This window comes from Manihot esculenta, chromosome 6, assembly GCF_001659605.2.
Source record: "Manihot esculenta cultivar AM560-2 chromosome 6, M.esculenta_v8, whole genome shotgun sequence".
NCBI lineage: Eukaryota > Viridiplantae > Streptophyta > Magnoliopsida > Malpighiales > Euphorbiaceae > Manihot > Manihot esculenta.
Window position 1 is genome coordinate 24,047,337 of NC_035166.2, and position 12,851 is coordinate 24,060,187.

General features: G+C 35.7%; 2 protein-coding genes across 2 annotated transcripts; both read right to left on the reverse strand.

Annotated features, from left to right (window-relative positions):
* Positions 1 to 2,465: 2,465 nt before the first annotated feature.
* On the reverse strand, positions 2,466 to 5,952 carry LOC110618312 (lysM domain receptor-like kinase 3). Its single transcript, XM_021761469.2, has 10 exons — positions 5,126 to 5,952; positions 4,575 to 4,769; positions 4,215 to 4,351; positions 4,023 to 4,112; positions 3,834 to 3,939; positions 3,454 to 3,605; positions 3,268 to 3,365; positions 3,048 to 3,186; positions 2,834 to 2,932; positions 2,466 to 2,756 (listed from the first exon to the last, which is right to left on the reverse strand). Exons 1-10 carry the CDS (start codon positions 5,781 to 5,783, stop codon positions 2,592 to 2,594), a joined length of 1,839 nt encoding a protein of 612 aa, XP_021617161.1. The 5' UTR covers positions 5,784 to 5,952; the 3' UTR covers positions 2,466 to 2,591.
* Positions 5,953 to 7,645: 1,693 nt separating this feature from the next.
* LOC110616487 (oleosin H2) lies at positions 7,646 to 8,385 on the reverse strand. The gene has a single exon (XM_021758860.2). The coding sequence runs from the start codon at positions 8,305 to 8,307 to the stop codon at positions 7,822 to 7,824; it is 486 nt and encodes a 161-aa protein (XP_021614552.1). The 5' UTR covers positions 8,308 to 8,385; the 3' UTR covers positions 7,646 to 7,821.
* Positions 8,386 to 12,851: the final 4,466 nt, after the last annotated feature.

Genomic DNA, 12,851 nt, shown 5'->3' on the forward strand with positions numbered 1-12,851 from the left:
CTCAGCTACTGTATTTAAAAATTAATTAATTATTAATTTAATTTCTTAATATGAGAGATTCTTAATGGAATCTGTTCTTGCAGTTTAAAAATTGCAATAATTAAATTATTAAATATAAAACTTTATTATGAAGATGCAAGCATATCAATTATGTAATCAATATGAGATTAATTTACCTGCTAGTGCTGATTAATCTGCGGAGCTGACTTTGAAGAGAATATAAAAATGTGAGAACAAATCTAGGTTACTAAAACGATGCCGTCTTGTGTGTTAATGCGACCATACAATAATTTTCGAGTCCCCATCATCTCTGCAATAATTTTTCAAAAAAGTAAATCTCACGAGTACGTCAACATCAAATTATTTTAATTTCAACACTACATCACTCAAAATTTATTCATACTTAATATATAAAAAATATAAGAACTAGAAGTGGAGAAAATCTAATGATACCCTAAATTTTAATTCGTTTCAAGAATGCAAATAGGTAATTAAGTTGAGAAAATAACCTTGAGTGCATAGAATTGAAGATGCAGCTTTACACAGCATGCCTTCAACTTCTAAGAAGGCAATCACTTGTTTTCCAAAAGCCACACCTCGTGTACTAGTTAAATCTAATCCTAACTATATTTTTAACACTGAAATTTTGAGTGATTTTCAATGGAAGGTTGCTAGAGTATTTATAAGAGATCTATATGATATTATTGAGGTGAGAAATTAAATAGAAATATTTTAAATATTATTTTATTTAAGATATAATAATAAACATTCACGTGAATGGTTAACTATAGTGGTTGATGTCAGGAGAAGACTATTCACGTGAAGTTGGTTTTGAATATCGATAAAAATTAATATATTTTAAATTACGAGAAATATATTTTACGTGAAGTTGTTTTGAGTGCGGATAGAAATAATAAAATATTTTATATTAAAAGAAAAATGATTCAATAGAATTTATTTTTAATACTGATAAAAATAATAAAATAATTTAAATTACAATAAATACAATTCACGTGAAGTTATTTTTAAATAGTTTGATCCAAACAGTCACATAATTAACATATCTAAATTAAATTTATAGTAAAATAATTTTATTATGCATTATACCACTCATAACTTATTTATACTTAATAAATAAAAAATAAAAAAACAAAAGAAGGAGAAAATCTATTCATAAGCTAAATTTTGATTCATTTGAAGAATGCGAATGGGCAATTAAGTTGAGTAAGTAATCTTTAAGTGTATAGAATTGAAGATACAATTTTATAAATATGCCTTCAACTTCTCAGAAATTTCTTTACGGGGTGAGTCCAACTCAAATGAGTAGAATCTGAGTGAACAACGAGTTCAGAAAACAAATAGAGATGACGATGGCCCAATAAAATAGATCTTACATTGAAATTTAAATATATAATAAGATGATTGTGAATACGGCGTGAGAGATTTCTGAGAACAGCTATATTCATTACTTGCACTGGGTTTACCTCAGAGCTGAGGATTGAAGTTGGAGGATTAGGGTTTATTACAATGTTAAGCTTTAGAAAAGATGCTGTTCTGATAGCACCGCAGTTAATACTAGACATTATCGCGAAAATAGAATGGATCCTTTAGGTGCTTAATAAACGGAGCTGAGACCTTTTTTTTTTTAACGGAAAAGAGATTTATAATGGATGAAAAAACTAATTTGTTAACGGTTTAATTATGTAAGGATGTTTTAATACATTTTTGAAAATTGAAGGATTGACTTATTTATAATTATAAAATCTAGAGATTAAATTGTAAATTTTTCATAAAAAATATAATTTATATTTATGTGAACAGAAGGCATTTAAAAAAAAAAAAAAGAAGAAAATTAATGTCATCATCTCAAACTAATTTTAAAATATGTTAATCATACTCTCAATATTTTATCATTTCTCACTTAGACTAATTGAATTGAAGAAAACTTTTACCATGTTTTTCTTTTTATTTGAAATTAAGAGTTTTTGTAAAATTTTAATTTAATTAATATTTTTATTAATTTTTATTTATAACAAATGAAATTAATTTTTGAATTTAAAAAATTAAAATTATGCGTGATTTTATAGAAATTTATTTAAATTATTTTTTAAAAATACAAGTTATTGCAAATGAATTCTATGAGTTGTTTTAATTTGATCCTCATAAAATAATTTAAGCACAAAAAGATTCGACTTTCCCAATCATGTAGCACCTTTTTCATTTAATAAATTTATTGCATTACAAAACTTTTTTTTTTTTTTTGCTATTTATATGAATTCTAAGGATTCTCATATATATTTATATTATAGGCAATAATTTGATTATGAAAAATTATATAAGCATTTTCAATATTAAATTAAAGTGGGTTAGCTAATGTAATTTTACTATAATTATTTTTTTTGTTTTTGTGGATCAATAAATTTAAATAATAAAAATAAAATGTAAAATATAAAATTACACCATAATTTTATATAATTAAAAATTAAAAAATTTAATAACCTCCACAAGGCCATGTAACTAATCTTATTATATTAATCTTCAGTCTTCACCACTATAAAATTCCTGCTGTAATTGGGCTGGAATAAACTTAGTCATCTTCCAACAAATACCCCAGTAAACTCTGGGCTGCTTCCCCCAAGTGACGCTTCCCACTCCATTGAGGCGGTCAAGATCTGGGAGAGTGTCTGCACAACTTCTCGCATCTCTGGTCGATTTAATGGATCTTCACTCAAACATCTCCTACATGTTTCTGCCATCTGCAAAAGATGGGATGCCAACTTGTTCGCATAAGAACGAATAATTATGGACTGATTCACCAAAAACCAGTACTAACCTCACAGACTGCTTCCATGGGGTAGCTTCCTCGTAGATTACCATCTATATTAGCTTCCAAAGCAGTCTCAATGTCTTCTTTCTTGAATATTGTCAATATCTGATTACATTTCAATCCAAAAAAAAAAAAAAAAAGAGGTCAATAAACTTATTGATTAACGTCTAAAAGATGGTCTGCTGGATGCTGGAGAACAGAAGCTCAATTGTTGGCTTACAATTGTGACCAGTGCCCTCATCTTGTTTGGTTCCCTGGTATCACGTATGAGAGCACGCTGACCAGTGATGAGCTCTGCTAGAACCACTCCGAATGCAAAGACATCGGTTTTACAAGTCATTTGTAGCTCACGCACAGATCTACTAACACAGCACCACATGATAATTCTACAACTCACTATATAAAAATATAGTAGTCTATTTTATAAGTTCAACACTTACTCAGGAGCAATGTAACCTGGTGTTCCAACTAAGCGCGTTGCTATGAACTCTTCTTCATTTGATCGTTCTACCAACTTTGCCAGCCCAAAATCTGACACCTAGTACATGATGCTAGGAATAGTTTAAGTAAAAAATGAATGTAAATTCAGAGTCTGTGGACATTAAACAGTTCAAATAGTAAAATACCTTTGCCCTTAGCCCCTGATCAAGCAGAATGTTGCTTGTTTTTATGTCCCGGTGCACATACTGTGATTTCGTGTGATCATGAATATATTCAATTCCTTTTGCAGCATCGACTGCTATTTGTGCTCTTGCAGTCCATGAAAGTGGGGTGTGACCTGACAGCTGCTAAATTTAGAACTATGTAGAAATAATTTGTTATCTCTGTCTTGTGTGATTTTTCAATTCATATCAATTTCACATTCCTAATGAACGTCTGCAGATTAATCATGTGAAAAAATTTTAAGGTAAGACAGAGTCAAGCCTCCTTAATACTGCTTATGATGCTGTCTTAAACAGTTCTTGAATTTGCCTTAGTGCAATATTGAAAGCAGTCACATCATTACCTTTTAGCAGAGGGTCATGAAGGTGATCACTGAGAGACCCATTCTGAATATACTCATAGAGTAGATAAAGATGATGATCCCCACTTGCATATCCCAGCAGCTCCACCTAAGGCATAACTCATAAGGTTCTACATTTATACATTCATTTATTTTCAGAGCCTGCATGTCTCTTCAGGTATAATTTCTTACCACATTAATATGATGTATCTTGCACAACACTTTGAGCTCTGCATAGAATTCCTTCGATCTGCTAGACTTCATTTTCTTTACTGCAACTTCCTGTTGTCAGATTTGGCATCTGAGTTTTTGTTCTTGATTCAACTGAATATAGGCAGCTTGGTAAACTAATAAACATGTACTGAAAATGACAAGTTATCGTACCCTTTCTTTCAAAAAACCAAGATACACGCTCCCATATCCACCCTCTCCAATTTTCATGCTCATATCGAAGTTTCTTGTGGCCTTTTCAATCTCATCCACACTATATACGACTGGCCTTTCAGATTCAAAGGTGACACCTGCACCAAGCAATTTTTTGCTTCCATTCATGAATGTAGTTGTTTGATGTATGGTTCACAAGTCATGATTCTTTTTTCTTCATTTTAGGGGATTGTTTTGGATGCGGAAAAACTAAACATGCCCCAAATTGGTCGTCTTTTATGCATGCAGAATATTTTGATTTCAGAAAATTTTAATATATAAAAACTTTCAAGTAATTTAGGACAGACAATAATGTTTTACCTTCAATGTCATTTTTCCGAAACTGGCTCTTTAAGGAAATTCTTGAAGGACTTTGGCATTTGTTGACAGATTTTAGGTGATCTCCATTTTTCTGGTTTCTGATTCTCTTGATCAGGAATAGAATGAACGTGCATACTGAACATAATATGACAGCCGACAATACGGCAAGGATAATTGTCAAATGGGCTCTTTTTCCTGGCTTGACAAGGAAAATTAATTAATGGGTCAGTTTGCTTCTGCTATAGAAAAACATCCATCATCAGCTAAATGCAAATTCAATATTAATGCTGCCTAACAATAACTTAACACGCTGTCATTCAGAAACGATTCTCTCTCAAGAGAAATAAGGCCTTAGGTTCAAAACTTAGACAATGGTAGAACAGTTGCAAAAGCCGGGGAAGTGATGACTATGCTGCACACACTGTTCCAAGCAAAATTATAATCAACTTCATTTAAAAAATTTGCCACTACTAAAACTAATTACTAATTATTTTACGATTAGTGTTGCATGTAACTAAGAATATTTACTCTAAATAGAGAAAATGGCGAACCTCGCTTCTGTGCTTGAACTCCATTCTTCTCCTTGGGAATGAATAGCACCCATCCCACATCTATGTAACCAGGATTTCGAGTGAGTCTTTCATTTAAACCCTGGATTCCACTTAAGTTTGCTGAAAGGAGTTCTGCAATTCCTGACAGTGTATCATTCTCTTGAACTGTGTATGTCACTATCTCTTGAGACTGCACTTGAATGCATCCGCATAAAAGGTGAATACTGATCCTATCTCCAGCAACAAATAACTCCTCTTCATTCGCAACTTTCCAAGCTTGGCCGCTATAGAGCACCCTGGTGATGTTCATGAATGTGTCACCTGCCTGTACTCCATAAGAGGTGTCGTAGAAATACCCTCGGGTGCCGTTTACATCTTTGCAAGTGCAAGGAGCAGATACAAGATAGTCCTGTTTGAGGCCATGGCTGATGGGTTGAATGTCGGATGCGTTCACTGAGTAGAAAGAGGCTATTTGATCTATGGTAAGCCCTTCAGAGATGTGATATAGATAGGAATTGCATGTATAAATTTGTTGAGAGCAACTAAGAGGGTACATAAGGCTTGCCTTAGACACAACATTGAAGGAGATAACATTAGTAAAAAAAGTAGCTAAGAGGAGGAAGAAGAGGAGGTGGTGATTTTGTGAAGCCATCTTCATGACAGAAAATCAATGAGATGGGATGAAGAACATAAAATTTTTAAGTTCTGATATCAAATGAGCACAAAATGATAGATACTGATTTATCATGTTTTTCATTGTAATATTTTCCATTACCAAATGCTAATAAATTAAAGTTGTAGATTGATCTTCAAGCTTTTGCTTGTTTTCTGCTAATAAGGTCGAATGTTGACCTTGTCTTATACTTGATGCTTTATATGCTAAGAAAGAGTCAGATGTCTTCTGATGTCAGGAAAAGAAACATATGCATATTCATTTCTAAGCTCACCCAAATTAGATGATGATAAACTATCAATATGCTAATATTTTAGTAAGTCGGTAAGCTAAGATTTGGCAGCAGCAACTTAGTGTCATGATTGATAAGCCAAGGAATCAATTTTCAACATTACATTACAAGCAGTCATGCCATGATTGCTCACGCATACTCCTCACCCATGTGGCTTATTTGTTCAATTCTTCTATTATATATATGAGTAGAAATTGTACTCTCCAATTCTATCTGCTTTGTCTTTACCCTCAATTTGCAAGATCTCAATGTATTTGGAGCTTCACTAATGGACTGTATGCATAACCCCTCCCATAATTAATAAATATTGATGAATTCGTTTTTCTTTATTGTGTAAGCATTTTTTGTATTGGTCTATTTGGAGGGAAATGGAAGAATCAATTATTTCATCTTATGCAAGGATGAAGCTAAAAAGTTTTAGCTTTCAGCAACAATGGCAGCATTCTCAGGCTGATCGTTTGGTTCGGCAAGTTATGAGAATGGTCCCACAGAAGCATGATATATCCACATCGGTTGAACAGTTTAATCTCTTCTCCTTTTTCAAAACAGCAATTTTTGCAGTACCCTAATAACCATGCAGAAAATTGACATTTTATCGTTACTGAAAAAGAAGTTATCAGAGCAGCAAACTTGTTGCTTCAGGTACCCAAGTTTAGGGCTCAGCCATTGGTAACCACCAGTATTTTCAGTAGCAACCGATTGTATGGGACGGGCCAAATCCTTGTAATGAAATAAAAACTGTCATCAACTATGCAAAATGCATATTTTTGGATGCTCTTAGCGCATATTGTAAGTTTTACTTGACAAACTTCACTTGTTTAAGCTCGAGAATCTAGCGTCTGCCTCCACGATTGATCTTTTGACTTTCTATGATGGTATGGTAAGGAAACGGCAACGGTGAGCCCTTACGTTGGGCCTTAGAGCCCAAAAGCCATCACATTTCTTTCACTCGTCCCTCCAACCGCTGAATCTCTTTTGACCTATAATCTTCGCCTAAATAAGCCCATAATATTGGCCAATCCAATTTATCGGGCAGTGGCTACCTCCACTTTATTTTGTTTTACATATATTACTTTAACAATATTTATTTTTTCATTAAACTTTTAGAATCTTTATTCAATTTTTATATTTATTTAATAATTTTGTTTTGATATTTTCATATTTTAATCCATCAAATTTTTATACTTGTTCATATTATTTTTCTCTCATTTTTTTTAAAAATAGAAACTTCTAAAATTTACAGACACATACACTAATCCCATTTTCATTTTCCTTTTTTTTTTTTTTTCAGACCATTCACCAGACACGCATTGGCAAAGCTAAGGGGCAAGACATTAATTTTCCATCGTTGTCAAATTTGACTTACTAGATTATTCGTTATTTATTGATTTTTTTTTATACAACTGGGACACGAAATAAACCTACATTTTTGTTCATCGTAAGTCGATTCGGATTATCCCTGTTGAACATAAAAGAAAAATAAAATTCTAATCAAACCAATTAGGTAACTGAAAATAAAATTTATTTGATCAACAAACAGAGATAACCCAAACCCGGCAACAAAAAGATTGAACATAAACCGTAATATGTTTCCTAGTCTTTTGTACAAAGACTGTCTTATTACATAAGATGTATTACATGTAATATCCATCAAACTCACAACTAATACCAAATATTTACCAAACGACAACACAACACTCAACATAATATTATACCCATTGCCTTGAATAATTATGTCCTGCCTCCCTCAGTACCCCTTGTGCCTTCTTGGGCCCTGCTCTGGACAGCTTGCCCCGTCTCTCTAGCCTTTTGGCCCATTTGGCCAGCCGTCTCCTGCATGCGCTTCTTCGCCTGTTCCATCTGCTGCGGCAGTTTCCCCCTCATCTCCCGAAGATAGTTTGCCATCCACGACAAGGAAGAAAGTGCTGTGATCCCAAAAGCTCCAGACGCCAAGAACCCCACCACCGCTAAGCCAATGACCAAGGCTGCTGGGACCAGAACCGGGCTGCAAATCACGAAAACTGGGGTGGTAACCGCTAGCCCAATGAGTGTTCCGGTGAGAGTGATACCTGCTAGGAAGAGAAGGGTGCCACTGAGAGGTAACAGGGTGACCACCGCTATAATCTGCGATGTTGTAGGGCCACCACCCTTTTCAGGTAGAACGCCTTTGAAGCCTTCGAGGCCAGGCCTTTGTTGTTGGTGTTGAGGATCAGCCATGGAAGATTTTGTTATTTAATATGTATTGCAAGGTTTATGGGAAAGCAGAGAAATGAGAGAATTAAGTTTGTAAGAGAATTGCAGTGAGAAGGGAGTGGTGAAGGAGGAGGTGGAGGTTTGAATTTAAGGAGATGGAGAGATGGACACGTGGAATGAGAAGGCACGTGTAGTATAGATGGGGGTAGAGAGTTGCATGAGGAATGTGTCCTTATAGGTACGTGTTTGAGGATTTGCTTTGGCTTTCTTCCCTCTAGATTGTTCATTTTCGGTGTTGCCGCTGGCGAAGAGTAAGTCAAATTAACCCTTTCTTTGTCTTTCTTCTGATAATTTTATTTTTATTGCCAATGTGCAAAAAATATATTTTTCTTTAATGTACCGTTTAGTTTTTGAGATGGATGATGGAGCTCGGTCTTGAAATTTCAAATTCAATATTATGTCTCTTTACTAATCAAATTAAACCCTCATTCGGAATGTTTTAACATGATATTAACAAAAAAAACAGTTTGAAAAAATTATTTTATATTTTATATAAATTTACTTTTTTATTTTTATTTTAATTTAATTTTTTTAATTTTAATTTAATTGATTTAAATTTTATATTTTATGCAATTTTAATTTATTTATAAAATTTTAAATTTAATATTTTATTTGACAGTTTGATAGTTTAGATCACATATTACTTGTATTATTATTATTATTATTATTTAATTGATCAATTGCTTGAAAAAATTTAATATTTGTGTTATTTTATATTTTAATATAAATATTTAAATTTTAAATGAATAGGTATCATATTTATATTTAAATATAATTTTAATTAATTTTTACAATAAAAATTAAATATAAACAATTTAATAGTTAAATATATAATTTTATTTTATGATAATAATTATAAAAATTTTATAATAAATATATTATTTAATTTAAAATAATAGTATTTAAATAATTTAAAATAATATATCTATTATAAAATTTTTATAATAATTAATGCAAAATAAAATCTATCTATGAAACAGTCGGCTATACATTTAACCATCATATTATTATTATTTTAGAATTAAATATATAATTTAATTATAGTTAAATATAAATTAATATTACTTTTATATATAAAATTAATTTATATTTAAAAAATAATCAAATATTATATGTGACATTCTATCGAAAAAATTAATTAAAATTACATTCAAATATAAATATTAAGTCAATTTATTCAAAATTTAAACATTTAAATTAAAATATAAATAATATAGACATTAAGTTTTTTTTAGTCAATTAGTCATTAATTCATATAAATAATAATAATAATATATATCATATATCATCTAAATTATCAAATTTATAAATTGATTAAAATTATATTAAAATATTGAGTTAATTAAATTAAAATTAAAAAAAATTAGATTAAAATGTAAATAAATAGAAAATTGAGTCTTTTTGAATTACTTGGCCAATATTTTAATATTATAACTAGATTATATTGACTATAAATTTCAATAAATATTGATGAATTTATCTGATTTATTATCCATTTAATCAAATTATTCTTCCAGAAAAAGAATTGTTTTTATATTTTCTGTTGTTTGAAAAAAAAAAAGGAGAGAAGGAAAAGTATTTCGAGCTATTCCATTAGTAAGTATGAGCAGTGATTGATTCTACGTATTCCGAGTATGAGATTTGATGACCGCTGGATTTCTTCATCCCGGATCAGGGGCTTGACCACAACCAAAGGCCCATAACGTAAAGGCCCATAACGTAGAGGCTCACGCACTTGATATGCACAACAAGCCTGGCTCATTCAACCTTCAAGGCCGGACTCAACCAAGCTTCTTCACTCAGATCGGCCCAGTCTGCGACCAGCAGGCCCTCTCCTCTCAGGCTCAGCGTCCGGCCCGACTTTTGGCCCAGCCCAGTATCCAGAGCCATACTAAGACAGCATAGCAGATCCGCTCGAGCGTACGCACGAGGAGAATCAGAGGCCGTTACGCATGGAGCAGGCTACTGATACCCCCGTACGCCCGAATCTGTATGTCAGAGACGCGTGTCCCAATCATGGAGAGGCCTCTACACGTCACCAGCAAGCATAGCGAAATGGATAAAAGGGGAACCCCTTCCCCAGAAAGTTTAAGTTTATTTTTCAATACCAAAACCCTTGTAAAACCCTATTCTATTGGATATCAGATCATCAATTGGCGCCGTCTGTGGGAAACGAAGGAGATCTTTTCATCACCGGAGTTTTCACTTTCAAAACCCACTGAGATCCACGATGGCAAACCACCAAGAAAGTAACCTTAACATTCCAAATGACCTGAGCTCTGCCCAAGATGGGCAGCAGTTCTCCTTTTCTAGTCCTACAACATTGAATAACCAAACGCCTATCCCTCTTAATCCCTCGCCAAGCTTGGCAGGGAATACTCCCACCGTGACTCTGTCTAACCAGGACATTCAAACCATGGCTCTCCAGCTACAGACTACTGCTCACTGGTTGGGGCAGATAATGCAACAGAGGGGCCTTAGCACCCCAGTAAATGCACTCCCAGTAGTGGAGGAACCCAGAACCAATGAACCCCGACCTACCTCTGACCGCCTCCAAACTAACAGCCACGATGCCGGGGAAGAGGAAGAACCGGAGGCCCGAATCCATGGGAGAAGGGCAAGAGAGTTGATAGAAAATGAGGAGGCGGACAACTATTCTGCCGGAACAACCAGGGAAACGGGAACTGAAACAGAGGAGGAGGAATACAGCTTGGGCAAAAGATCCAGCCCGGAAGACGAGAAAATGAACCAAAAGCTGAAAAGGTTGAAAGAGCAGCTCTTAGCCGAGCTAGGTAAGAAAGATCAGAGCCAAACCTCCTTGCCCACTTCTTCTCCCTTCTCAAAGATAGTGCAGCAGGAGACCATTCCCAAGAAGTTTATGATGCCGCCGATGGCGGCCTATAATGGAGCTGGTAACCCGAGAGAGCACGTCATGAACTATAAGACCTTCATGGAGTTGCAAACCCTGTCAGATGCCTTAATGTGTAAGGTGTTCCCAACAACGCTCTCGGGACCAGCGCGGGCGTGGTTCAACAGCCTGGAGGCCGGAAGCATTAAAAGTTTTGGAGATCTTGCCACCCGCTTCATCAGCCGGTTCATAGCCGGGGTGCCAGCAGATAGGAAGACGAGCTATCTAGAAACAGTGAAACAGAAAGAAGGTGAATCACTCAGAGAGTATGTCGCCCGCTTCAATACGGAGGCCCTGCAGATTCCCGAGCTGGATGAAGGAAGGGCGGTGGAGGCCATGCAAAAGGGAACAACCTCTGCCGAGTTCTTTGGTTCTTTGAGCAGGAAACCTCCGACCTCACTGGCTGAGTTGATGAAGAGGGCGGAGAAGTATATAAGGCAGGATGACGCCTTAGTGACGAGTAGATTTGCTAAAGGGATGGCAGGAAAAGAGAAAGCCCCGGAGGAGAGGAGGCCGGAGAGACACGAGAAGAAACATGAAAAGAGGCCTGAGCCGTACAAACAGGCCTGGGAGAGAAGGGATCAAAGGCCTCCTCCTCCTCCTCGGGCTCTTGAACCAAGAGTGCTCCCTCCTTGGGTTCCCGAGAAACCAACCCCCCTCAACGCTTCCAGAGCCAAAGTGCTCATGGCAGTCCAGGATAAGGAGTTCCTCCAGTGGCCCAAACCCATGAAGTCGAAAGCAGATCAAAGAAATCCTGACAAGTATTGTCAGTACCACTGGAGCCATGGGCACGATACGAATAACTGTTTTCAGTTAATCGCGGAAATTGAGAGGCTGATAAAAAGGGGGCACCTCAAAAATTTTGTGAAGAAACCAGAGGGACAGAGGCCTCAGCCTGGTCTGACAACTCAAACGCCTAGGAGAATAGGAGCTGGACCAGTGAATGATGGGTCCAGTGGGACCATCAACATGATTGTTGGAGGAACGGGAGGACGGATGAGCCGTCGAGGAAAGAAGAGAAACTGGGAAGGAGAGACCAGCAATAGTGAAGTCATGCAAATCGTTGACCACTCTCCCATGATCATCACTTTCTCCTCAGAAGATGCTCAGGGTATTCAGATGCCCCATGATGACGCGCTTGTCATTGAAGCCGTCATTCATAATTATCGGGTAAAGAAGGTCTTAGTGGATGATGGGAGTAAAGTCAACTTGCTGCCATACCGAGTGTTTCAGCAGATGGGAATTCCAGAAGAACAGCTGGTTCGGGACCAGTCACCAATCAAGGGGATCGGAGGAGCACCGATACTTATAGAAGGAAAGGTGAAGCTGGCTCTTACCTTGGGAGAAGCACCCAAAGCTCGCACCCATCATGAGGTGTTTTTGGTGGTCAAACTCCCACTGAGCTACAATGCGATTTTGGGGAGACCGGCGTTGTTCGACTTTGAAGCTGTCACTAGCATCAGGTATTTGGCACTCAAGTTCCCAACGGAAGAAGGAGTGGGAATGGTCCGGGGCAGCCAGGAAGAAGCAAGGGCGGTATACTTAGCCACAGTAACAGAGCCGAGCTCAACTGGAGAAGCACTCGACTCGGAAGTTCTGG

Coding starts and splice junctions, on each gene's coding strand:
- LOC110618312 (XM_021761469.2), bottom strand. CDS start 5,783: ATGAAGATGGCTTCACAAAATCACCACCTCCTCTTCTTCCTCCTCTTA. Junction 3,940..4,022: donor AGATACATCATATTAATGTG/GTAAGAAATTAT, acceptor GTTATGCCTTAG/GTGGAGCTGCTGGGATATGC. Junction 3,187..3,267: donor CCAGGTTACATTGCTCCTGA/GTAAGTGTTGAA, acceptor CTGTGTTAGTAG/ATCTGTGCGTGAGCTACAAA.
- LOC110616487 (XM_021758860.2), bottom strand. CDS start 8,307: ATGGCTGATCCTCAACACCAACAACAAAGGCCTGGCCTCGAAGGCTTC.